Source organism: Ailuropoda melanoleuca, chromosome 1 (genome assembly GCF_002007445.2).
Source record: "Ailuropoda melanoleuca isolate Jingjing chromosome 1, ASM200744v2, whole genome shotgun sequence".
In the NCBI taxonomy this organism is placed as follows: domain Eukaryota; kingdom Metazoa; phylum Chordata; class Mammalia; order Carnivora; family Ursidae; genus Ailuropoda; species Ailuropoda melanoleuca.
The window spans coordinates 78593018-78619577 of record NC_048218.1 but is presented as its reverse complement, the minus strand read 5'-3'; the positions used below and the strand labels follow the sequence as shown (position 1 = coordinate 78619577).

The window sequence follows — 26560 nt, the reverse complement described above, 5'->3', positions numbered from 1 at the left end:
GTGGGAGAGGAAGAAGCAGGCTCCCAGCCGAGGAGCCCGATATGGGACTCAATTCCAGAACGCCGGGATCACGCCCTGAGCAGAAGGCAGACGCTTAACGACTGCGCTACCCAGGCGCCCCCAGTGGTAGACTTTTTAAAAGTTAATTGGGAGGGGCTCCTGGGTGGCTCAGTCATCTGCCTTCAGCTCAGGTCATGATCCCAGGCTCCTGGGATCAAGCCCCACACTGGGGCTTCCTGCTCCGTGGTGAGCCTGGTTCTCCAGACTCTGCCTCTGCCTGCTGCTCCCTCTGCTTGTGCTCTCTCTGCGTCAAATAAATAAATAAATAAATGGTTAAATAAAGTCTTAAAAAGAATAAAGTTAATTAGGAGTCCAGCCTGAAACAGGTTGGGGTAGAGGTGGAGGAGAAATTCTCTTCTATTGGTGCCTTGTAAAAGATGTTGAGAACAGTGCAGAGATGACTTTGAGGGGAGGAAAGTCCTTCTGGGAGGCAATGAGCAATAGACTACAGATGCAGTACTTTCAATAGCCACTTCTAAATCAACTGGTTTTTGCTTTCCACACTACTCAGGGATGGGTCCACACAGTGGCATTGGTCTACATTCCCATTGTAACTTAAAGGGAAACTTTTACAATGTCTGGAGCCCTTGATGTCCTGCAAATGAAGGAGGACGATGTCTTCTAATTCCTTGCAGCAAGAACCCACTTAGGTGGCACCAACCTTGACTTCTAAATGGAACAGTACATCTACAAAAGAAAAAGTAATGGCATCTCCATCATAAATCTGAAGAGAACCTGGGAGAAGCTTCTGCTGGCAGCTTGTGCCATTGTTGCCATGCAAAACCCTGCTTAAAAAATATATGTATTGTATCATCCAAGAACACACTGGCCAGCAAGCTGTGCTGGTTTGCTGCTGCTACCAGAGCCACTCCTATGGCTGGCGATTTCACTCCTGGAACCTTCACTAACCAGATCCAGGCAGCCTTCTGAGAGCTGAGACTTCTGGTGGTTACTGATCCCAGGGCTGACCACCAGCCTCTCATAGAGGCATCTCATGTTCATCTGCCTACCATTGCTTGTGTAACACAGACTCTCCTCTGTGCTATGTGGACATTGCCATCCCTTGCAACAAGGGAGCTCACTCAGTGGGTCTGATATGGTGGATGCTGGTCCAGGGAAGTTCTGCGCATGCGTGGAATCCTTTCCCGTGTACACCTATGGGAGGTCATGCCTGATCTCTACTCCTACAGAGATCCTGAAGAGTTTGAAAAGGAAGAGCAGGCTGCTGCTGAAGAGGCTGTGACCAAGGAGGATGTCAGGGTGAATGGACTGCTCCAGCTCCTGAGTTCACTGCTACTCAGCCTGAAGTGGCAGACTGGTCTGAAGGTGTGCAGCTGTCCTCTGTGCCCATTCAGCAGTTCCCTACTGAAGACTGGAGCGCTCAGCCTGCCGCTGAACACGGGTCTGCAGCTTCCACTGCTCAGGCCACGGAAAGGGTAGGAACAACCATTGAGTGGTCTTAAGCTGCTCTTCCACAAAGGCAAACAAAGTGGAATAAGGTTGATGGAAATTAAACAGTTTCTTAAAAAAAAAAATCTTTTGGTCTTTGTAATTTTATTCTCAAACTTTCAGTAATAGTCTGGTGTTAGCTATATTTTGGAGAATGAAGGGAGGAGCCAATGTCCACACTTGTGATTTGTTTCCAGAGTGGTGATAACCACAGGTGGGTAGCTGGTGGTTCCGGTGCTCTAAGTGATGACTTGCACCAGAATTCCAGAACACTTTATTGAGCAAAGGACAAGGCTATCATGGGGAGTGCCTGTGTTAGAGTTCAAGCAAGCCTGGAAGTCTGGCCTTAGCTGAATCATAGGGAAGGGTCACGTGGCAGTCAGGGATGGATTTGTGGGGCATGAAAAGAAGGATTCCAAGTATGTTTGGAGGAGGGGACTGGATTTTCTGTCACTAAATAGGATGGGACTTTTTCTCTTATTGATAATTAACCAGAAGTGTGACCTCTAGAGGTCACAGAGGGAGAGTTAATCAGCACTCCCTGCTAGCCCACGGGAGGAGACCAGTAGTTACTCATAGGCCTCAGGTAAGGCCCCTTTAAGTTTCAGTGAAGCCTTCTTTGAGTTCTGCCCTTCCCTATCTCTCCCCAAGGTGTGGTTTTCCTTTCTCTGGCTCCTACTGCACTTTGCACATAATTATCTGGGAATATGTAATCATGTCTCCCCAAGTAGACTCACATCAAGGGCCAGGGACTGGCGCTGGTTCTTAGATCCTGGTTCCAATCCAGCTACACCACTAGTTAGCTTTGTGACTTTAGGCCAATTACTTAATCGCTCTATGGTTGATTTCCTTATTTATTAAAAATGGGCACAAGACTCCTCCCCATCGCCTGAGGGTGCTGGGAGAAATGCTGGGTGACAATGTGTGTAAAGTACTAGACATAAGGTATATGCAAACTAAAAAGCGGTTAGCAGGGTAAACATTTGTTAATTGATGTGAACCACCTGTATTTTGTGTCCTCAGCAAACATTTACTGAATACCTGTATTTCAGGCCTCTGGAGCGCTCCGAGCCTCCGGGGTGGAGACGTCTCACATATGGCCTGTGGGCCTTGTCCCGCGGGCCGTCTCGCGACTGGCTCCGCCGAAGAGAAAACCCCGCCCACAGCCTTTTCGATCTCGTCAACGATTGGACTGGGACCGTCCCGCACTCGTTCCTGTTGCTAGGCTCGGGAGGAGAAGGTGGGGCGAAGCTGCGCGTGCGCAGATTGAGGAGGAAGATGCTTTCCGGTCGGGCGGGAGGAGGTGACGTCAAGAGTGATGGCGTAGTAGGGGGGGCCCTCCTATAGCCCTCAGGACGTTTTATCTGTGGGCCCTCCGATCGCGTCACAAGTCGGCGACTGAACCTTGGCGGTGGTGGCCGAGGCGGCGAAGGCGGCAGCGGCGGCGACAGCTCTGGGGTTTGCGTCTCGGGGTGTGTCGGCCGCCGCTGCTGCTTGGGCCTGGTATGTACAAATGGCTGGTTAGGATTCTCGGCACCATTTTCCGTTTCTGTGACCGGCCGGTGCCCCCTACCCGGGCCTTCCTGAAGAGGCGGCGCTCGAACAGGTGAGAGGAGAGGGGGCAGATCTCCAGCCTGGCTGTACCCCCTCCCCCACCCAGGGCTAGGCCGGGAGAGAGCTGATCCATCCAGGCAGGCCCTGCTCGGCGAAAACAGATGGCCGGGCCGAGGCGGTGGAGGTGCGACTCGAGGGTGTCCTGGTGACGTAGTCGCTCCCTTCACGCTGTGCGGATGCGCTTCTGATGATGGAACGAGCTAGTTGTCTTTGGAGTGGCCCGCGGTGGTTAGGATCTTTGATGTTCTTGTCAGAGAACAAGCTGGTTGCTGTCAAATGGGCCTGTATCGTACCTTGCTACTCTTAGGTTGAAAAAAAAATGGAAGGAATACTCTCTCTGTTGTGGTTCACTGTTTACGAAGCACGCTTCCAAGTGTCATTTATAGGCAATAAGTGCTGCTAAGGGAAGTGAGATTCATAGCTTGCCCAAAGCCGTTTTGACTGCAAGAATTGTTCTCTTAGCACCAAGAAACAGCAGCTGTTTTGTTCTGAAACAGCTGTCAAACTGTGTGTGTGCGTGTGTGTGTTTTGCGGGGGAGGGTGGGAGGGTGGTACTGTGCTTTAGAGTAAAAATATGGGGGAAAATTAGGTGTCTTGTTCTTTTAAAACGATCACTAGTTTGTACTCTAAAATTCAGTTAAAATTTTGGGAAACCTAAAAGTTGGTTTGTTTCATTCATATTGTCGACGTCCTTGCTTGAGAATTAATCTAGAGAATAAAATAACACACTAATTCTATACACCCCACCATCAGCTTTTTAGTGATCAAGTGTTAATTTCATTTTTTTTTTTTAAGATTAAGCCTCAAGATTGTTGAAGGGTGGTTTCTTGGAGCTTGAGAGAACAAGATGATTTAATACATGAGTCTGAGAATGCAGGTCATTGATGAAATTGGCTGTTGGCTGAATTCCATCATGTGTTCTAGAGAGCCCAAGTTTCAACCTATTCTTTTCTGCCTTCTTGTGAAGTTGATGTGAGGATCATTTGAGAACATGTTGTAAAGTGCCTAAAATGATGCTTAATATATATAAGGGTAGTATTTTTTTATTCTACCCCAAGGGCCTTGTGCCGAGGTGGGTGCAGGATAGGCGCTTGGTGCGTATTTATTGAATGAGAATGTTAATTCCCTCTCCCCTATCCTTTCTTTTTGCTGTGAATCCCTGCTTTCAAATAGATGGAACAGTGGTTTGGAGATCAAAACCCTCTTCTTCACCACACATCCTTAATCTAAACCAATTCTTCACAATGTAAGCCTATTCTCCTGGGATTTATTCTGTTCATTTTTTTTGTAAAACTGATCAATCATAATCATCTTTTAAAAGATGATTAATAGGGGCGCCTGGGTGGTTCAGTTAGTTAAGTGTCTGCCTTCAGCTCAGGTCATGATCCTAGGATCCAACCCCGCATCAGGCTCCTTGCTCAGCAGGAAGCCTGCTTCTCCTTCTCCTTCTGCCTGCTGCTCCCTCTGTCTGTGCTCTCTCTCTTTCTGACTAATAAATAAATAAAATTTACCAAAAAAATGATCAAGTAGTATAAGCCTTTAACATTCTTGAGGTATAGGTCTAAAAACTTTCCCAAATTCCCCAATTTTTTATTACCACTCTAATTTAGTTCCATGATAGTGGTGCAGTTAAGTAGAACAACTTTTCTGGCTAAGAATTAAATTTTAAAGCTTCTTATATTGTCTACTTCTAGTGAAGTAGAAAATGGCTTTCCTTGCAGGGGCGGGGAAGATGTCATCTTTCAAAAGGAAATTGTTGTTTTAAACTCATTTCTGGAGAGAAAAAGGAAATACTAGTCCTAGGCTCTCACCTATGTTCATTTACTAGCCAAGTGAATTCTGGCCAGTTTCAAGTTTGTACTTTATCCAGATTACAGATTATCATTTGATAGGGAATTTTGAGTCCCTTTCAAATAGTTTACACAATGGTGTTAAATCCCTAAATGGTAAGGGCCTACTATAGAGGAGTGTTTTCTTTTCATGCATCAGTTGAATCTCATTTTTTTGACAAAGTGGATGGAGGGGATGCGTTGTATCCATACTAGGTTTACGTATTAGAAATGGATGTGTGATTATGTACATATTTTTTTTTCCTCTTTCTCTTTTCAGCAATTTGTTTTCTACAGTGGATGCTGATGAAATACCAGCCAAAAGACCAAGATTAGGTATTGAGTATGATAATTTTTAAAATTATATTTTTTTAAATAGAAAAAGTATATGCATGGAACAAAATTCAAAGGGTAAAAAGTATGTGCAGTGAAAAGTAAGTCTCTTTCCTGTCCCTTTTCTACTCAGTTATCTTTTCTAGAGGTAACCACTATTACCAGGAACTTGATTATAAATAAGGCTGTATGTTGAATATGTATTTTAAAATTTTCAGTCTTCCTATAAAGAAAAGGTGCTTTTTATTTTAGAGGAGGAAACATGGTAAAAAACTACTTCAAACTGAGTCATCTAGTTCACATAGCTGAGCGAATGAATCAAATGTGTTGCCCCAAATTGTTTATTTCTCTGTATCCAGAGGGCTAGATGTAGCTTAATAGAAGAGAACAAAACTAGATTAAAGGAAAAAGGCACAATGGAGTGTTGTAATAGTATTTCTTTTGTCTCAAAAATGAATGTGAATTTTGAACTACCTCCAGATGTCTGATAAGATTTCATTTAAATTGGGTGAGTACTTACTGAGCAGGTCTTACTGCTAAGCAATGTGTTAGGTTCTTCAGGAAAAATAAAAATGAATAAGACAGGGTCTCTATTTTTAGGGACCTTACAATTATATAGGTATATGATTGTATCATGTAGGGTATAAGACAAGCATATAAATAATTACTAATGTCATTAGGGATGTAATAAGTGAAATAAGAAAGATAGTAAAATACTGTCCAATTTTCAGCTGATTAAAAGTCTCAGTAAATATTTGATGAAAGAGCAAGTATGTGAGATGGATCTTAAAGGATGGGTGGGATATCAATAGAGCAATAGGAAGGGAAAGCATTCTAGGCCGAGGGAACAGTATGGGAGAGTTGCACAATTCAGGAAACAGTGAATAGAACTCAGGGGAAAAGTTGGCTAGAGAGAGGTACATCAAATTAAGAGAATTTTGAATGCCAGATTTATACTAAATTCATTAGGACAGTATTTCCCAAAGCACAGGATATATATCAGTTCAGGAAATGATTTTAGGGGATACAACATTTCGTAGCATTAAGTGGCATGTGAATTATGTAGTAAAAAGTTGTATTCTTTTCATTTGTTTTTAGTTTTCTGATTATTTCAAGCAGAAAATCTTGATTTAATGCCAATGTGTTTTTAATACTCATCTACTACATGTGACCCTCCCTTCTTTTTACAGGCCCAGCTAGAACTTACATTGTTATGTTTCATTTCTTTATAAGGCAAATAATGTTTTTTTTATGTTTATAGTAGTGATATAAAGTTACCTTTCAAATACATTTATTTAGCAAAAAATATGAGTCAATTTTAAGCAAAAATGTAAATAAATAACAGTGTGGTGAAGACCTTTGAAAGTGGTAACATCTGAAACTAATGTAGCATTCTGTGTCGATTTTACTTCAATCAAACAAAACCAAAACAAAAAGAACTTTGATGGTGGTATTACAGAAGGTTCCTGAAATAATTATGGTAATCGTCTATTTCATGGACTTCTTTCCATGTTCAAGATCCCTCCCTCCATGATTTCCATGAAATGTGTATTTTATAATTTTCTGAATGTGTACTATAGACAGGAACCTAAGCCAAGGGGGAAGCAGCAGGTAGCAGATTTAATACTTATTGGCAAAGTTTGTAAAGGTCTCCAGGAGTGCATTTGATAGATCTCTCCATGATGATGCCTATTGAGCACTTGAAATGGGGCCAGTGTGACTGAGGACCTGAATTTAATTTTAATTAAATATAGACTTAGGTGACTACATGTGGCCACTGGCAACTGTGTTGGACAATACAACTCTCTTGTTTGCTTTTGAGAGGGAAAAAAAAGGAGGGTAAAAGGAAATGGAAGCTCTTAGAATCTCAGACTTATGATCTTAGAGATGAAGGGGATTTTAAGAGATCTAACTTAGTCTATTGTGAGGTAAGTAAGGTGGTCTTAGCCTCATTTTACAGATGAAGTAGGCCAGCCTCCCTTCCTGCCCCTCTTACTCCCCCTCACCCCTCCTCTTCTCTACTTCCTCCTCCTCTCCTCCTCCTTTTTTGAGTTATTGAGATCTTTCGGCAAATCTTGAGGAATACTCAGATTTTGACAAATTTGTAGGAAAGTAAATATTACAATACTTTTTAGCATCCACTATTTAACTCTGTTAGTTATTAGGAATACCACATGCCCCTTGGGGTCTGGATAACAGTCTGTACGTTAAGCACCAATCTCTAAAGCTTTTACTCTTCCACTTAAGAAAGTGCAACAGAACATAAGTGATATCCCTCAACAGTACTAGAGGGATAACCTGGAATTCTCTAAGTCCTAAAATGAGAAACAAGTAATTTGCAAACTTTGATATTTTACCTATTCTGTAGTTACAAATTACTTCAAATTGCATTCTGCTTCACTTAGCTATCACATCCTCCCTGTTGTTTAAGTTATTCCCCTATATTTCTGTCTATTTTATATCTTCTGTGTTCTGGAGCGCTTGTTGTTTTAAAGCCACCATTTCAATTTCAGGCTTTTTTTCTCTAAAACACAATGTAGGTAAAACGATGGTTCTTTCTCTCAAACTAGTGCTTTAAAATACCCTTAATTGGACTCTGAGAAACAGACTGAGGGCTTCAGAGGGGAGGGGGGTGGGGGAATGGGATAGGCTGGTGATGGGTAGTAAGGAGGGCACGTATTGCATGGTGCACTGGGTGTTATATGCAACTAATGAATCATTGAACTTTACATCAAAAACCAAGGATGTACTGTATGGTGACCAACATAATATAATAAAAAATTATTATAAAAAAAATAAAATTACAATATGAAAGCCAAAAAAAAGATACCCTTAATTGGGAAATAGAAAGGAAATTGTAGAGAACCAATCAGCAGTGTAGGAAATGAGAAAGGGGTAGTGTCGTAAAAGGAGGAAGTGTAGCATGCACTGAAATCTACCCCTCCCCCTTATTTGTTTACTTACTTATTTTGTAACCTTTATTTTTGGCTGCAGGGTGGGGTGTATCAGATCTAACGCGTGTTCTCCAGTACAGGGATAGCTTTATTTCATCATAGATGTTTAAGAGCGGCATGTTTTCTACTTTGCTAATTCTACCCTGGAGTAGTCAGTGTATAATAGGCACTTAATAAATAGTTATTTAGGAGTATATTGTTACCTGCTCAGGAAGTAAGGACAAACCAGTGAGTAAATTATAGTGCTTCCTGTAAGATTCTGCCATACTTAGTGTCTGTGTGCTGCAGGTTAAGTTATGCTCCTATCTCTCTGGTTTATTTATTTTATATATTCTGAAGAACTCATTGCTTAAAAGTTGTCATTTCAGGCATTTCTTTATGAATCAGTCTGTGATTTGCTGAAATGATGATTTCATGTTTTTGTAGCATCCCAGAAGAGGTATCTTATTGAAAAACAAAAATCACAGGGTGCCTGGCGGGCTTAGTTGGTAGGGCATGTGACTCTTGAACTTGGGGTCCTGAGTTCAGACCCCACGTTGGCCCTAGAGCTTACTTGAAAAAAATAACCAGCCAGCCAAACAAACAAAAACAGGGGCACCTGGCTGGCTTAGTTGGTAGAGCATGTGACTTCCTTCCTTCTTTTCTTTTCTTTCCTTTCTTTTCTTTTTTCTTTTCTTTTCTTTTCTTTTCTTTTCTTTTCTTTTCTTTTCTTTTCTTTTCTTTTCTTTTTTTCTTTTCTTTCTTTTCTTTAGAAAAAGTGTGCATGTAGGGGCGGGGGGCAGGAAGGTCAGAGGGAAAGAGAGAATCTTAAGCAGGCTCCATGACCAGCATGGAGCTTAACGCAGGGCTCAATCTCACAATCCTAAGATCATGACCTGAGCTGAAATCAAGAGTCGGATGCTTGACTGACTGAGCCCCCCAGGCTCCCTGCATGTGACTCTTGATCTCACAGTCTTAAGTTCAAGCCACACATTGGGCGTGGAGCCTTCCTAAAACAAAACAAAACAAAACAAAACAAAACAACCCAAAAACCCCCAAATCACAATATTGGAATTCTAGTATTCAGCTAGGAGAAAAATTACTTTTATGGATACCTTCTTATCTCAGTGATTGAAAATGGAACTTCTAATAAAGATTGAGAGAGGCCTTTCTAAAATATCTCATTTTTTTTTGCTAGAAGTTTATTACTCTATATTTATATGTATATGTAATCTATATTATATTGTCTAGATTACTTCATTCACCAAGTCAAAACCAGTCTCTACAATGCTGCCAGCTTATTTGGATTCCCATTCCAGCTGACCACAAAACCCATGGTAACTTCTGCTTGTAATGGAACACGGAATGTGGCGCCTTCAGGAGAGGTCAGTGGCGATAGCGTTCCATTGGGGCTACTGATCTTTGTACTTAATCATTAAAGTTAAATTTTAGAAATATTCTTTTTAGGAATTGAGTGGAATGATTTCTTTCCAGAAATGTTGATGTCTTTTATTAGCCTTGATATAAAGGCCAAGAAGTTAAAGGTTAAGAAATTACACATATTAAAAAATATTTATAAAGAGCCCAATTACTGATATATCTGCTTTTCTTATTTAAGTATATGTAAAGAACCTGAAATTGTTATTTTATACATAATTTTGTGAGTCTTCACCAATTAAACTTTTGGTCTTACTGATGATGTCTCTTCTGTGAGCTAGTGAAATAATCACTAATAGAGTGATTTTTTTTATATTAAAAACTTACTTAAATTCTGAAATTGAGATACTACAGAGGTGATTCTATTTGATTTTAAGGTATTTTCGAACTCTTCATCTTGTGAACTGACAGGTTCTGGATCCTGGAACAACATGCTGAAACTGGGTGAGGTGGTTAAAATATTTCTGCTTTTCTGTACCTCTTTCTGCCTCTGTTTTCTTAGTTTCAAGAATGTGAAAGGAAAATAAACACTGATTTGGGTTGGGATGAGAATACAGACATATTCTCTTTACCTTCTAAAAATTATTAAATAGTTTTCTATTAGAATTGTCACTGAATTTACTGTTTGTGTTTTCTATTTGTATTATGAGTGTCCTTAATGTGACTTAGTTCAGAGTTCATTAAAAAAACAAATAAAAACATTTCCTGAGAGCTTACTTTGTGTCAGGCATGTGTTAAGTTATGAAGAATAACAAAAGGACAAAATAATAAATAAAACCTTTCATAACAAAATACAAAACAAATAACAAAATAATAAAACCCTATCTTTGAGAGACATCATCTGATTGGGGAGCAACTTTAGGTTTCCATTTCTCATAGTTTTATGGATTAGGAACCTCTATGTCATTCTTGGAGCCCAAAATTGAATTGTAATTATTGTACATAACTGTATAAAATTCTGTCATGGGGAGAAATAGGAAGAATCCAGACTCCTGAAAATGACTGTGATCTCTGTCACACAGGCCTATAAAGTTTGAGAGAAAGGGATAAAAGCTTTTAGAAAAGTTGTGAGTTCTGAAGTCAGAAGTGGAAGAAACTATGGAAATGATAACCTTACAGTAGTAAGTTTCCTTCCCAAGCTTTTTAAGTAAAGTATCTCTGGTGGCAGAGAAGAGCAAAGGGGAGTAAATGCATATCCTGAGTCTGAGAACCTAATTCCAAAGGACCTGGAACAAAGGTGATGCTTTTTTAGAGTCTTTCATTTCATTTTAAAGGTTAATACAAATGAGATGTTACAATCTATTCATACTGTTTGAATATGTAAATGTTAAAAATTATTTATCATGAAAATGGACACAGGGAAGGGATGGTACGTTTGTCCTGTGCCTGAGGTATCAGCACTCTATTTCTGTGTGTTTGTGTGGCCTTGTCAGAGAAGCACACATATTCCTGGGGCAGGTTTTTTGTATAAAGAAGTCTACAGTCTCTTATCTGAAACCCTTGAAGATGTGTGCTGGGGGATTCAGAATTTTTAGACATATTGTCTTTTTTGAATATTGTTTAAAAAATCCCGTTAGAATTGAGCATTGATTCAAATCAGATTTTGCAAACAAAGGAATTCAGGTCAGTTTAAGTTTTGCTGCTACAGACTTAGGAAAAACCTGCAGTTTTAGAGCTCTTTATATTTTGGAGTCCTCAAGGGCTCCACAGCTATGTAGTAGCTCCAGCAGTGAATGTGGCTGATGAAAGTTTGGTTACCCTTTTTAGAAGTACAGTAACCATCTCAGAAGTGTTGGAAGCTTCCGGTGAAATATAGTGACATATAGCAGGTTTTCATTTAAAAACAACTTCTGTTTTCTTGGGAAAAAGAAATGATTACATGGAGTGTGTAATCATTGAGTTCCTCAAGCTTCTTGATGGTCCCAGCAAGTGAAACTAGAAAAGCTTACCTGTGAATTTTTATTGTCTCTCTGAGATCAAAGACAAACTAAGCACTCTTGCTTTTTCTTTTACAGTTTGTGCTGGATCTCTGTGCGGTATAGTAATAACATTTGGAAGAATTAGATATTTAGTTCTACAGTGTAGACTGTTCACAGATTTTCTAATGCAGACTGTTCACAGGTTTTGGGTTGGTTTTTTTTTTTTTTCTACAATTACAAGTGCATTTTTAAAATAGGTAATAAATCTCCTAATGGAATAAGTGACTATCCAAAGATCAGAGTGACAGTAACCCGAGATCAGCCCCGCAGAGTCCTGCCTTCCTTTGGGTAAGTGTTAAATTCTGTCTTTCTGTAAATGGAAACATAGCACTTATTAGGTGTTCACTCTTGCTAGGCATTCCCACTTTTGTTCTGTTATGTAAGCTTGTTAAGTAAGTACTCTGAGGTTAGTAACTTGCCAGATATCATACAGCTGTTGAGAGATTTGAACTCAGGTCTGTGTTACTTTCTCTCTACTGTAGTATATGCCTATAGCATCTGATTTTGAAAACCTTTTAAAAAATATTTGTTGCTCACTTCTAAACTTTATTTTTTTTTAAGGATTTTATTTATTTATTTGAGAGAGAGCGAGCACAAGCAGCGGGGATGTGCAGAGGGGGAGGGCGAGGGAGAGTATGTCCAGCGGACTCCATGCTGAGCATGGAGCCCCACACAGGGCTCTATCCCAGGACCCCGAGATCACGACCGGAAGTAAAACCACTAGTTGGACACTTAACTGACTGAGCTACCCAAGTGCCCCTAAACTTTAGTTTTTTTATTAAGTTTTTTATTTTAATTCCAGTACAGTTAAACATACAGTATTATATTAGTTTCAGGCGTATAATCTAGTGATTCAGCAATTACACGTTACTGAGTGCTCGTCATGATAAGTGTATTCTTTAATCCCCATCACCTATTTTACCCATCCCCCCCACCCACCTTCCCTAAACTTTATTTTTTCCTAAAGTTTATTTTTGAAGTCTGATATGCATATGGAAAATGCAGAAACCATGATGAATTTTCATATACTGCACACACATCAATTTTGTGAAATATTCTTCTTTTAGTAGTAATTTTCTTCTTTCTGTGTTCTCACATTCTGAATTTCTGTTGCTTGGATATTATTTTTCTAATTTTTCTCTGTATTGATCTAATTTTTCTATATATTCTCTTCTTTTGTTGTTCTCCTTTCCCCTAAAAAAGAAATCTTTTACTGATTTTTTTTTTTTTGGATGTCATAGTTTTTAAGTAATAAGAGTCCTCCCACTCCCTCCTCTTATGGTTTTTTTCTTGCTCTAAGAATCTTATTCTTATTAAAATAGGCAAAAAAGGGGGCTGCCTGGCTGGCTCAGTTGGTGGAGCATGTGACTCTTGATCTCAGGGTTGTGGGTTCGAGCCCCATGTTGGGCACAGAGATTACTTTAAAAAAAAAAAAAAGAGGCAAAGATGTATGCAGTATCTTCTCTCTCTAAAGCTATTAATTATTTTTAAATTTCTTCTCCCTACTCTGTTTCCTCTGAATTCCTTTCCCCACTTTGGTTTATTTGGTCTTTTCTTTCATATTAAAGTGTTTTTTTTTATTGAGCTATAATATATTAATTTCAGGTCTACAACATAATGAGATTTGATATTTGGATATATTATTGAAATGATGACTATAATAAGTTTAGTTAATGTCCATCACCATACAGAGTTACAAACTTTTTTTCTTGTGTTGAGAACTTTTAAGATCTACTCTCTTAGTAACTTTCAAATATACAACATGCTATTATTAACTACAGTTACCATGCTGTGCATTATATCCATGACTTACTTATTTGATAACTGTAGGTTTGTACCTATGAGTTTGGGGTTCTTTGCTTTTTTTAAGATTCCATATGTAGGTGAATCATATTTGTCTTTCTCTGTTTGACTTATTTTACTTAATATCGTACCCTCAGGGTCTATCTGTGTTGTTCCAAATGGCAAGATTTCCTTCTTTTTTATGGTTGAATAACATTTCAGTGTGTATTTTCTCTATCCACTCATGCATCGATGGACACTTAGCATGCTTCCATGTCTTGGCTGTTGTAAATAATGCTTAGGTGAACATGAGGATGCAGGTATCTTTTCATATTAGAGTCTTTGTTCAAATATCTGGTAATCTTTGGCTCTCCATTCCTTTTTAAGAATGAGACATTAACTGAAAAGCAGCCCCTTTGGAGTTGGATAAATAGCTGATTGTAGGGCTGAGAGAGAAAATACGAACAAGTATCATTTTGTTATTTCTCATTTAATTCCATCACAGTCAGAGAATATACTATAGTATTATTTCAGTTCTTTAAAATGTATTGACATCTGTTTTATGTCCTAGAATATGGTTTGGCATCACCAAACCAGTGTGGTCAGTGTGCACTTGAAAAGAATTTGTGTTCTGCTGTTGTTAGGTGGAATGTTCTATAACTGTCACACAGGTCAAGTTGGCTGATAATGTTTTACAGGTCTACTGATTTTCTATTTTTTTGCTGATTGATAAATGAGGAGTGTTGATGTTTTCTACCATAATTATGGATTTGTCTATTTCTCCATCTAGTTATGTCAATATTTATCTTCATGTATTTTAAAACTCTGCAGATGAGTAAATTTGACCCAGATTCACCAGTTGTTCCCATTTTGCCACATTTGCTTCATCATGCTTTGTCATATATACTTAATATTTTTTTCTGAAACATGACCCTTTAATCGTAAGTATGTGAGTGTGTTTATTTCTTAAGAGTGAGGAATTCACTTATATAATCGTAGATAAACAAAATCAGAAAATTTAACATTGATACAATACTATTATGTAATCTCAATAAAATTTTTCCATTATAGAGATGATTTTTTTTGGTCGAGGATTGAGTGCAGGATCGTGTATTGCATTTAATTTTCATGTCTTTTTGATTTCCTTTAATCTGGAACAATTCCTTAGCCTTTCTTTGTCTTTGATGGTATGGATATTTTTAAAGACTAGAAGGCATTTCTTTTGTAGAATATTCCCTAATTTTGTCTGATGTTTACTCATTACTTGTTCAGAATTATGCAGTTGTTTTGTTTTGTTTTTTTGGTAAAAATACTACATCAGTGGTTTATTCTTTTTAAAACATCACATCATGAGGGGTCGGATACAAGTTTGACATGTTATTGGTAATTGCAGGAGAGGCAGGCTCTGTCACCAGCAACAAGAACAGGTGGGGGCTTCATGACTTCCATTTCTTCAGCATTTATTAATTTAGCATTCAGTGGATATTTACTGAGTGCATTTTGGCCTAGATCCTGTACTAGGATACAGTAGGGAAAGGATGTAATCTCTATTTTCGTGGAATTTAAAGTTTAGTGTGGGATGGAGACATTAAACAAATAATGACACCAATAATTAAGTCCAGTGGTGCCAGGTGACTAAAGAAAAGTGTAGTGCCAGAGGAGGGTATGTGTCACAGGAGAGCTAAACCCAGGCTTGTGGCTGGACAGTTGGGCACGAGGAAGAAGGCAGAGGCTTTCATGTGGCAGTTCTGGTGACCGCAAACAGACGTTCCATAGTGGGGTGCCCTCTGCTCTAGAGATAGATTTAACTTTTGTGAATGGTAGTTGTCTGATTTGACAGGAGCAGGCTTAATCCAGGACAGACAGCTTAATGGCAGGATGATCTGGGAGCTTAAAGTCCAGCAATTTAAGGAGTTTGGTGGTAACTTTTTCTTCTCTTTTTTTCTGTCTCTCAGTTTTACTTTGAACTCAGAGGGGTATAACAGAAGACCAGGTGGCCGTCGTCATAGCAAAGGCCCCTCAGAGAGTTCCTTCACCTGGAAGCCTCAGGAACAGGTTGTAACAGAGATGATTTCTGAAGAGGGTGGCAAGGGTCTGAGGCGTCCCCACTGTACTGTGGAGGAGGTAAGCCCTTTTAACCTCTGATCTCTTCTAAAAAATAGTTTATGAATTTTTAGGGGAGTAAATAATATGTGTACCGGGGTACAGAATTCAAAAGGGATGGAAAGGTGTACTGTGACTGTAAATTTCCTAGTCTCCCTTCCAGTACCTGACCCCATGACCCTGCCTGATTGTTAGCAAGTAACCGCTGATACTTGTACATGCCCTTCTGGAGATACTGTGTACAGACATAATTTAGTCTTCAGATGTTCTTTTTCACTGTAGGACAGAAAAAGGAATCATGCTAGGAAGAGAGGAGATTCTTTTCCTTTTGGGTGTTTGAATTCTTCTACTAACTTGTTTCTTTTATAAATCATAATTGTGACTACATAAGAGAAGTAATCAGTGAACGTGTCCGCTTTTTCCTTTTTCAGGGTGCTTAGCATGATGTCTTCATCCACAGTCTTCTTTTTACTTCCCTCTTGAGATCTTTGCTTATTCTAGGAGAATTTAGAATTATTCCTGTACTTGGCATTTCCTAGGACCATCACCTTTTGCAGTTCGCTAGATGGTTTTCTGAGCCATTTAGTTTTGTTAGTCAAGGATTATTTATTTGAGGTCCAGGTGCTGTGCTAGTTGTCAGCAGTTGAAAAATTGAATAAAATGTGGTCTCTGTCCCCTAGCAGCTTGTACCTAAATAGCTGTAATCAACAGTGGCAAGCAGAGAGAGGAATGGACTGAAGTAGGCTTCAGTACCTCTTAGATGAGAAATCAGAGAGGGGTTAGGCAAAAATATAGGGTATACACAGGATATATTCTAGAAATATTAGAAGGTAATATTAGCAAGTGTGTATTCATTTGATTAAGGGTAATATAAAGTTAGAAGAGCCTGAGTCTCAGATTTCAGTCTTGGATAAATAACGTGTCACTGACCAAGATACCCTGTGTGTTTAGGGGGAAGATGATGACTTCAGTTTTGGACATTGTTTAAGGTGCCTGTGAAATACGCAAGAAGACCTGTCCCATAGACTCTTGAATATAGGTGATGGGAGTTATGAGAAGGCGGCAGGGTTAGAGACACATTTATGAATCTTCTGTGTATCGGCATTTGATAAGTCAAGGGAGCTGGAGAGAGTACTCAGGGAGAGAATGTAGCGTGACAGAAGAGCTAGTGTGCAGACCATTGGCATTTGAGGGCAGGCAGAAGAAATAATTGGCAGTAGAGACTGAGAAGATAAGAAGAAATCAGGAGTGTATTGTCTAGGAAGGCAAAGGGAGGTCAGCAGGGGGAGGTATTGGAGAGAGAGGTCAAGTAACATAAGGGCTGAGGAAGTGTCTGCTGGATCTGGTCATGGAAGTCATTGGTGACTTTGATGAGACCAGATCCATTTTGGAAACTGTATGTTCTGAATATGCAGGTGGATTATTTCTGTTGAGTTTTTGTGGTTGACAAAAACTGCTCTCAGAAACCCAGATGCCATCAGAGTCTAGCAGATAACGTAAATGAGTGGAGCAGGCTGGAGTGCGTGGTGGCCCATCTAAGGAGAATAGCCCTACACAGCTCCAGATAGTCGATTCAGTTTTTTGAAAGAGGCCAAATTTTTAGATTTTTCTTTTCAAATTTATAAAGTTGGTAATTCAAAGAAATTTAAAAAGTGTGGCAATTAAAACACATCTGTGTGCTTCATTGGCCCTCTTAGTCTCTGTTTATGATTTAATGATAGCTTGAATGTGTTAACACTCAAGTGACATCCTTTCTTTTATTTAGGGTGTTCAAAAAGAGGAAAGAGAGAAATACCGAAGGTTATTGGAGCGACTTAAAGAAGGTAGTCATGGAAACTCCGTTCCTCCTGTAACTCCAACTTACCACAGGTAAAAATGAGCTAACAAAATAAAGCTTTGCCACACACACATCTTTTTCCTTATTTTTGGAGAGGGGATTGGCAAGAAACGCTTTGGTGAAAAAAGGTTTGCATTGAGAGAACTAGCCTTCTGATTTGCCTGAACATTGTATCTAGTAATGAAATACATAGAGTGCAGCGGTTTTACAAAATAGATTTATCTATTAGCTTTAGAATCTTTTGTTCACATGAACTCTTAAGTCTGATATAGGAAAGTAGAATTACAGGTTGAAATCAGGTTCTTAGGGAGTAGAGAGTTTTTTTAACCTCTCCGGCACACGCATTTCCCTTAGTCTCTTGTCTTTTTGTCTCTTTCCCCCTCCTCTTTTCCTGCTCAGTTCTCCCTCCCTCCCACCCTAGCCTCTCTCTCTGTTACACACACAGTCCCTGTGGCGTGTCAGTGAATGCATTTTTGCATGACTGGAAGTCCTCCACTTTAGAGACAAGATTAAAGTCGCCCCAGGTTATAGAAAGTTTTCGTTATAAGACTTCTTGTTAAATACTCTAATGCTTTGGGCAAATAGATGACAGTGGCAGAAGGAGCTGATGTGTGGCCTTATATTCACCTGTAAAAAAGGGACAAAAAATATGTGAATACAGAATTGAGGCATGCAGGATAATTCTAACAAGTGGTGTGAGAATACACAGCAGGCGTGGGAGCGGGGGGATCCTGGAAATTATGTAATGGCAAGTTGAAGGCGAAAAAGTCATAAGGCTGTCTAGCTTGTTGAATGTATAAATAGCAAAAGATTATTTGTCTAAGAATTTTTACTTTTGTTATGAGCTTTTTTTTTTTAAATTCATTTACTCAGGCAGATACTCGTATTTTCTCCGTTTTGACTAGCCACTGTTGGAAGCAGCGTTATGCTTCGTGAGCTTTTGCTCTTTGTCATATCGGCAAAATCCTCAAACTATTTTGGTGTTTACATTCCTGCTTTTATTGTCTTGTTTTAGGATCCATTGCATTACGCCATTTAAAATTTTTCATCTTTTAACTGGAGTTTTTTCACACTGAGCTTTTTTGGTTGAGGGGGTACTGGGGATTGAGAACGTCCAATTTTACCAACACTGAAACTGGAGGTTAGGTAACTTAGCTAGAATATTAGCATCAGGATTACACTCCTTGAATCCCAGTCCCAGATAGTGCTATGTTACATCCTCTCATAATTTGGTGTTACAGGGTAATCAGTAACCCTTGTTTCAAGAAGCTTGTCAGATGGAGATAATGAATATTTATGGTAGACTTTCCTCTTGTGTCTGACCTTCTTCACTTTTTGTGTTCCTAAGCTCTCAAAGAAGTCAGATGGACACATTAAAGACCAAAGGCTGGGGGGAAGAGCAAAGTCACGGAGTCAAAACAACTCAATTTGTTCCAAAACAATGTGAGTTCCCAGATTTAGCTCTATCTCCGTATATTGACCTTAGTTCATGTGCACATGAAATTGAGAAATGACATCCTAGTGGAAAGATGGTATACAGAAGTTTAAAACATTGTCAGACCCCAGGGCTTTGACTTGGACTTATCCAATACAAGTAGCTCAGTAAAAAGGCTATTTCAAGATGAAGTAGATTCATAAGATACTTCTTGATTATTATTCCTAGCTTCTACTTAGCGGATATTTTATGAGCCTAAAATTAGTTTCTTAGTATTTATTTTATTAATTTCTTTGTATTTCTCCACTAGCTGTTCACTAAGTGGCACTAAATGTTAAGTGAATGTCTTAATACTTTGGAAACTGCGTAAGTTGAAATTTCTAGGTCTATGATTGATTAATAAAGGAAACATTCAATCTTTTCTTTATCATCTCCACAGACAGAGTTGTTGAAACAAGGGGACCTTTATGCTCAGTGAGAAGTGAGAAGAGGTACATGGTTCAGTTCATTCTAAGTGTTCTTTTGATATATTATTTTCTTTATAAGCTATATTGATGAATAACTGTATCTAAAGAATTATGAACTTTCCTTAGCTCTGGTAGCTGGTCAGCATATGGGGGCACATGGGTAGCAGATGTGTGGGATGCCCACCCTAGCTCGGAGGGTGCCCTTCTCTCCTGGGAGCTGCAGGTGCCACTTAGATGGGAGTGTGGTTGTGGTGGGCATCTTCAGGAATTAGCACCTCTAGTATAAGAACAGTGAAGGCAGTTCTGTGTGCCTTTAGGATTTTGGACGATAGTTCCTTTATAGCAGAGTTTGAGATAAGCTATGGCCCATTGTCCAAATCTGGTCCACCTGCCTGTTTTTTGAAGTAAAGTTTTATTGGAACACCTTCATGCTAATTCATTTACATACTGTCTGGCTGTTTTTAAACTATGGTGAATGAAAGTTGAGAAGATGTGACAAAAACTGTAAGACTTGGGGCACCTGGCTGACTCAGTCTGCAGAGCATGTGACTCTTGACCTTGGATTCCTCAGAGTCATGAGTTTGAGCCCCATGTTAGATACAGAGATTACTTAAAAAGAAAAAAAAAAAAACAACAACAACAACAAAAAAAACAAAGCCCATAATAGTTGAAGAGCCCAAAATGCTTACTATCTGATCCTTTTTCAGAAAAACTTTGCTGACCCTTGATTTACAGGACCATATAAACTCAAGGTGGTTTTTGTTGGCAAATTATTAAGTCTTATTTCTAAAACTAGTCTCACATGTACAAGTTAAAATTATCCAGTCTGTACTCTTCCAATATTTTTCCTCAGGTGTTGTTCAAAGGGGAAAATTTCTGATACAGAGAGGACAGTTGGAATCAGACTTGAAAATGAAGGTGTAAGTGGAAACGTTAGTTAAATTTTATGTCGTTTTATTGTTTAACCTGACCTATGTTAAAATTTTGGTGCTCTTAAAAAGTAAGAAAGATGAAAAATATTACTTTGATTTCTAATTTCATTGTTTTCTTTGAAAAAGCAGCAGCCATTGAAGATATACAACTTTTGGCTTCCTTCTTTATTCCTGGATTTTTACCTCTGTATGGTAGCCACCTTTTTTGTAAGAGAGACCAACTTGCCTCCATCCCAACCCTTATCTGTAGTGCCTGGCTTCTTTTGGAGAATTTTAAAAAACCATATGGTCTCTAGGAAAGATACGCTCACGACCTTCTTTTTAGAGTCAGGATCTCAGATTTATTTGAAAGTATTAGCAGTCTTATGCTTAATTGGATTTTACATTTTTTGGTGTAAGTACTGGAATAAAAAGTGTTCTGGTGATCTCCATAGCAATACCAACATTTTAAATAATAGCAACAGAATGTTTTGCTAAATACTCTTTATTCAAAAGAAATACACTTCTAAATTAAAGGCAAACTGGAAGTTTTAGATTATTTCACTTTTTAGATACATAGATACATAGAAATACCAAAGGTTAGAGTGCTGCTTTATGTGAAGTATCAGTTCGATTTAAGTTTTTCTTCTCCCATTAGACCTCTTTGTAAGGATGAGCGTAGGTCTCAGAACATCCCCGTTCCCAGTCATTTGGAGCGAAGCCTTTTGTATTGAGTTACTGTTTATCGCCTGTTTATCACTAGCTGAAAAAGGTGGGGGGGAAACTATGCCTGAGAGAGGACAGAGAGGGAGCGTATTTGGAACCCGGCTGAAGATTACCTGGTACATCTATCTGTGCCGAACCTGAAGGCTGTGCTGTCTGGGGCCGTGGGGAGGGGCCAGCCGCTGTTGGTTTCCGAGGACCAGTATCCCTGGCAGTGAGCTAGAGTGAAGAGTACTGGCTCGGCATGTTGAGACTAGTGTAGTTCTCATCTAAAGGTCTCTTTCTAACTCGGTTTCTTAATTTTAAAAGTTGGCCTACTAGATGACTTAAATTCACTATTAAAGGTTACATAGGGTCACAATAAGGAAGGATATTGTCAGTTTCTGGAATGCTGGCAGAGTTCTATTTGCTGACGCAAATAGTGCTTACGTAGGTGTTAATTTTACAAAAATCAAGTGGTATGTAAATGTTTGTATATTTTTCTGTAGTAAATAATTCCTTTAAAAAATGAAGTGGAGCAAGTTTACTTATTATAAGGATAGTAATGCTTTATTCTGAGTGATGGGATTATGGGTCATAGGTTTTGCTTTTTTAAAACACTTCAAAATGTCTTGTAACCATCTTATTTTTCATTGGCCTAAGAGAACTGGAAATACTTTTCTTGCTGCCTACAGGGAGAGTGATGAGTGTTCTGTTTCATGGTTTGTAATTGAGGTGTCCTGTGAGCCTTAGATCTTGAGCATTTTTTTGTTCCTCTTGCAGGGATAGGCAGATATACAAAATCTCCTTTACTTGCATGGGAGATTTGCTAATTCTCTCAGGATAATGGCACTGTTTTATGTTTCATGTGTTATGTATGTTTATATGTGTAAATATCAAACATGTCAATAGAATATAGAAACTTTTTTGATCAGAGGAGGGGACACCAGCTGGAACCTGACCTATCCGAAGAGGTGTCAGCCCGACTCCGCCTGGGCAGTGGAAGCAATGGCTTACTCAGGAGGAAAATGTCAATACTTGAGACAAAGGAAAAACATTGCTCAGGCAAAGAGAGGGATAAAAGGATGGATGATCTTCTTGAACTTACAGAGGTATTATTTCTTGTGTTGATCAGAATAAGAGGCATGTTTTTAAATAACTTCAGTTATCAAGACTTGAACACATGTTTTATTTTGAGGAGTTTCTCCAGGCTAGGGATGAGTGTATAAGAGAAATCAGGTCCAAGAGCTGTCCAGTCACTGGCTACATTGATCTTTAGTGATCTGTGAAGGTGGCCTAAGGGATCAGATTAGTGTTCAGCAAATGTGAGTGGACATATTTGTCACATATCTTGGAATATAATGGATTCTTTGCAGATTTTTCTTCAAATATTTTGGGTTATATAGTATGGGTTTGGCATTAGGAGTGTGTTCATTGCATTTTTTAAAAGTGATTATTTTTTACTAAAATGTCCCTTTCATTGATTATTGTGTTTGAAAATAGTAAAAACTTATTTGAAAAACCAAGGAAATGAAGGTAGTTAAAAATTCTCAGTTTAAAGGTGAGCGCATATCTTGGCTCTTTTTCCAATGTTGTGTTAGTAGGTGGTAGTCAGTCCTATGCAGTGAGTACCTGTTGAGCACTTACTGTATATTGGACATGCAAGTGGAGAGATCCATAAAACGGCACAATTGTGTGCAGTGGAAGAAACAGGATTTAAAATATTTGAATGAAACTAATTTCTCTTGGGTTTATAGATGCATCTCAGTAGCTTAAATATCCATTTACCTGTATAATTCTTCAGAATAATGAAGCCATCTATTCAATGAGGACTCATTTGGTAGACTACTGCCTTGTTTTCTAGTTTCTCCCTGTTTGCTTATTCCCTTCATATCCAAACTGTGTGGTATCATCTTTTAGGGCTCCTAATTCTGTTACTTTGATGATTTTTTTTTTAAAGATTTTATTTATTTATTTGACAGAGAGAGAGACAGCCAGCGAGAGAGGGAACACAAGCAGGGGGAGTGGGAGAGGAAGAAGCAGGCTCCCAGCGGAGGAGCCTGATGTGGTGTTCGATCCCAGAATGCCAGGATCACGCCCTGAGCCGAAGGCAGATGCTTAACGACTGAGCCACCCAGGCGCCCCCACTTTGATGATTTTAAATAAAAGTTTATAAAGTAAATAAGGAAAGTGTGAAAATACTTTGAGTATTGTGAAAGGGGCAAAGGCTAGAAAGTTAGACACCCCTGGGTTCCATGCTAGGCTCTTCCTTTTAATAACTGTCTCCCTTTGAGCACATAACCTAAGTTCTCTGAGCTTCACCTCTGCTATAAAATGGGATAATACTTTCCCCACAAGCAAGGATTAATGATGTGCTTCAAGGATCTGGTACCACGTTTGGCTCATAGTGCTCAATAAATGGTAGTGGGATAATTGAAACTATACTATAAATGTAAATATTATTACCAAATTATTTTTTCTAGAAGCTGGTAATTGAACTAACATTTTTATAACCATTAGTAAAACTGCTTTGTATTATAGAGATGAAAAGCCTGTTTTAGCCTCAGACTCTTGAAATCTGATTGTGGTTCTATTTAAAATATAACCTCTGGACTTTCTAATTCAGGACATGGAAAGGGAAATCAGTAACGCCCTAGGTCATGGCCCACAGGATGAGGTCCTAAGTAGTGCTTTCAAGTTGCGAATCACTCGAGGTGATATCCAGACCTTGAAGAACTATCACTGGCTCAATGATGAAGTAAGTTATTCTTTGTTCCCCCATTCTATCATTATGCTTAACCACTTACCATCTATAACCAAAGTGATTTCTACCTAATTATAAGGGGTTGAGAAAGCAGCTTTTAGTTTCATTTAAAACAGAAACATCTCAAACCTTAAAATGGTGGTCAGTTCTGATTCTTTGCGGCCTTTAATTAGTCATGTTTCCCTCTTCTGCGTCGGTGCTTTGTTTCATCCACCACTTCATTTACTAGTAGTCTTCAGTAACTTTTTTTGTTTTTATTCTTTTTACAAATTTATTTATTTGTTTTTAAGTAAGCTCTGTGCCCAACGTGGGGTTTGAACTCACGACCCTGAGATCAAGGGTCACATTTTCTACTGACTCAGCCAGCCAGGTGCCTCTTCAGTGACATTTTTATAAACTTTGGATGTAGCTGATGAATAGAAGGAAGCAGCAAGTGATACTTATTTTAGAGGAATTCTTATAAAAGCCATTTTATTTTTTCAATAATAAAGGGATTGATCACTATACATACACGTATATATATAAAATGTGTCTTTTTCTTTATTTGAGTGATAACTGTAAAAATGTGCCGAATTGTCATCTTGTATCCTTGCATATTTAGCTAAAACTAGCTCTTAATTCTTAAACATGTTCTAGCTGGCCCTTTCCCTACTCCCCAAAGTCTCTGCATTTTCCCCCTTTGCCTTTCTTCCCATTCCCCCCTAGACAAATGACATATAAACACATTCTTATAAAACTAGTATTTTTGTTTTACTTTATAAATGTTATATATTTATTATAGAACATTTGGAAAGGACAGGAAAAGTAAAAGAAAAATATCATTCAAAAGTGCCACCACTCAAAAATAAACAAAATGTTAATGTTTGGGTATATTTTCTTCCAATGTTAATGTTTGGGTATATTTTCTTCCAGTTATTTTTTTTATATATAGTAAAATTTATAAATTGTAAAATTCAATTCTAGTTAGTATTTCTGCATATTTTTTCATGTGATGTAGTTTTACATACACTTTTTCATTATTGCAGACTTTTCTCCTTAAGTTCCTTGGCTCTTTAACTCACAGGCTTCAAAAGTACAGTTTCTCTCCTTAATTCCTCCCATTTTGTGCTCATTATCTTTTATTTTCCTTATCTTGCCATAAACAGCCCTTTCATCCCCATCTCTAGTACCTTCTTTTCCTGGAGCTTCTTACTTTCTAATTCATCCTAATTTAGTTATGTAGAAATTTAGTTTTGGTAATGTACTTGCCATGTTCTGACATTTACTCCCTTGGTATTACAGGTTATTAATTTTTACATGAATCTTCTGGTGGAAAGAAACAAAAAGCAAGGCTATCCAGCACTTCACGCATTCAGTACTTTTTTCTATCCCAAATTAAAGTCTGGTGGTTACCAAGCAGTGAAAAGATGGACCAAAGGGGTTAATCTATTTGAACAGGAGCTTATTCTGGTGCCTATTCATCGGAAGGTACATTGGAGCCTGGTGGTGAGTTGAGAGGGTTAATTGTTGGAGTCTGTATAATGTTGGAGGCTGTTTTCTTGAATAGTGACTGCCCTTTCTGTCCAGTTAAAAATCCAGTCAGTAGTCCATATAAAGGCATACTCTGTAGAGTCCCTTCTTGGTTCTTGAGGTGAACAACTTAGAAAGCTAGATGGCAATTAATTGAATTTAAATTTTTAAAAAGTGTGAAAAAAATGAAAGATGAAATTATAATTAACACACACACAAAGAAAGCTAGATGACATACAGGAAAACAGGAAAGAGTTTTAGTACACATGTGAGTTCTTTATTTGATTTCTTTAGTTTTGTTTACAAGATGGTACAGATTTATTATAGAAAAGTAAAGGTATAAAGAAAAAAAACAAGAACAAAAAATCCCATCACTTTGAGAGGACCACTAATGTTTTGGTGAGTAAGTTTCTGGGCTTTTCTCTGGGACTAGAAGTATATAATTTTATAGAAATGAAGCTCATATCATCTGTGTTATTTTATAAAAAATGCATCTTAGAAATCCATTTATGTTGGTACTTGTATTGACTTTTTAAAGGATGCTTTTCCTTTTAGAAATAAAATTCTCCTGTTGTGGTTAAGATGTTTTTGGATGTTGTATTTTTCCATCATAGGTGATAGACCTAAGAAAAAGGTGTCTTAAATATCTGGATTCTATGGGACAAAAGGGCCACAGGATCTGTGAGATTCTCCTGTAAGTAAAGGCTGAAAAACTTTACTGTTGTGTCATTATGCCCTTATTAGGTGATCTATCTTCTGTTTAATCCAAGGAGGCTCTGGTGGATGGTAATGTAATGTTTAGTGAAGGCTATTCTCTCAGTTGATCAAGAATTGACTTGAATTCCTGTTCTTGTCAAAAAAAAAACCCTAAAATCATACTTCTCTCACACCTCACTCTTTGCTCTTTCTCCCTCTCCCTCCTGTGGGTATCTGAGGCCCACTCCCTTTTCTGATGCTCCGTTCAGCTTTTCTTGACTTTTTTTGCATTATTACACTCCCCCCCCCAGAGACAAATTTAAATTTCTCCATGACAAGAGAAAATAGTGCTAAGGAATAAGACTTTTTGTTTGTTGGGTTTAGATGGTTACAAACCTTTGAAATATCTAAGATTCTTGCCTTCCAAGAACCAGTTTCCACCCCCTACCCCCCAGGGGCGAGGTTGCTCCCAGGGAGAGTGCCTGCCCCAGCACCACTGATGCCGGTTGCCCTTACATGAAGGTGAGGGTGAGAATGGAGATGGCTGGCTTAAATTTGATAACCCTCGGAAGATCTGGATGAACTTAAATCACTCTTAATACTTGAGTATGTATCTCCTGGGAACAAGGAAGTTCCCTTATGCAATCTCAGTGTTATTATCACACTTAAGAAAATTAGCCTTCAGGGGCACCTGTGTGGCTATGTCGGTTGAACTTCTGA

General features: G+C 38.6%; 1 protein-coding gene, 1 non-coding gene and 1 pseudogene across 8 annotated transcripts in view; all 3 read left to right on the top strand.

The window, feature by feature from the left end:
- Positions 1-634: 634 nt before the first annotated feature.
- LOC100464809 lies at positions 635-1547 on the top strand (annotated as a pseudogene).
- A 1261-nt stretch (positions 1548-2808) lies between these two features.
- Positions 2809-26560, top strand: part of SENP2 (SUMO specific peptidase 2) — a 42492-nt gene continuing 18740 nt past the window's right edge. For 5 of the 7 annotated variants that reach the window (XR_002141990.2, XR_004625854.1, XR_004625853.1 and 2 more), the window contains exons 1-14: positions 2811-3115; positions 5233-5288; positions 9470-9603; positions 10033-10099; positions 11832-11922; positions 15372-15540; positions 17285-17388; positions 18705-18799; positions 19231-19282; positions 20112-20178; positions 21807-21983; positions 23498-23629; positions 24917-25120; positions 25759-25838. Coding sequence is in view for 3 of the 7 variants with exons in the window: in XM_002915706.4 (XP_002915752.1) it covers positions 3015-3115; positions 5233-5288; positions 9470-9603; positions 10033-10099; positions 11832-11922; positions 15372-15540; positions 17285-17388; positions 18705-18799; positions 19231-19282; positions 20112-20178; positions 21807-21983; positions 23498-23629; positions 24917-25120; positions 25759-25838 (1529 nt within the window). In the remaining 4 variants the exon portion in view is untranslated. Of the gene's footprint in view, positions 3116-5232; positions 5289-9466; positions 9604-10032; positions 10100-11831; positions 11923-15371; positions 15541-17284; positions 17389-18704; positions 18800-19230; positions 19283-20111; positions 20179-21806; positions 21984-23497; positions 23630-24916; positions 25121-25758; positions 25839-26560 lie in introns of those variants that run through there. The other 2 variants (XM_034661676.1, XM_034661682.1) reach the window with 2 other exon arrangements.
- Positions 12972-13044, top strand: TRNAK-CUU. Its single transcript has one exon. It is a non-coding gene; the product is annotated as a tRNA-Lys (tRNA).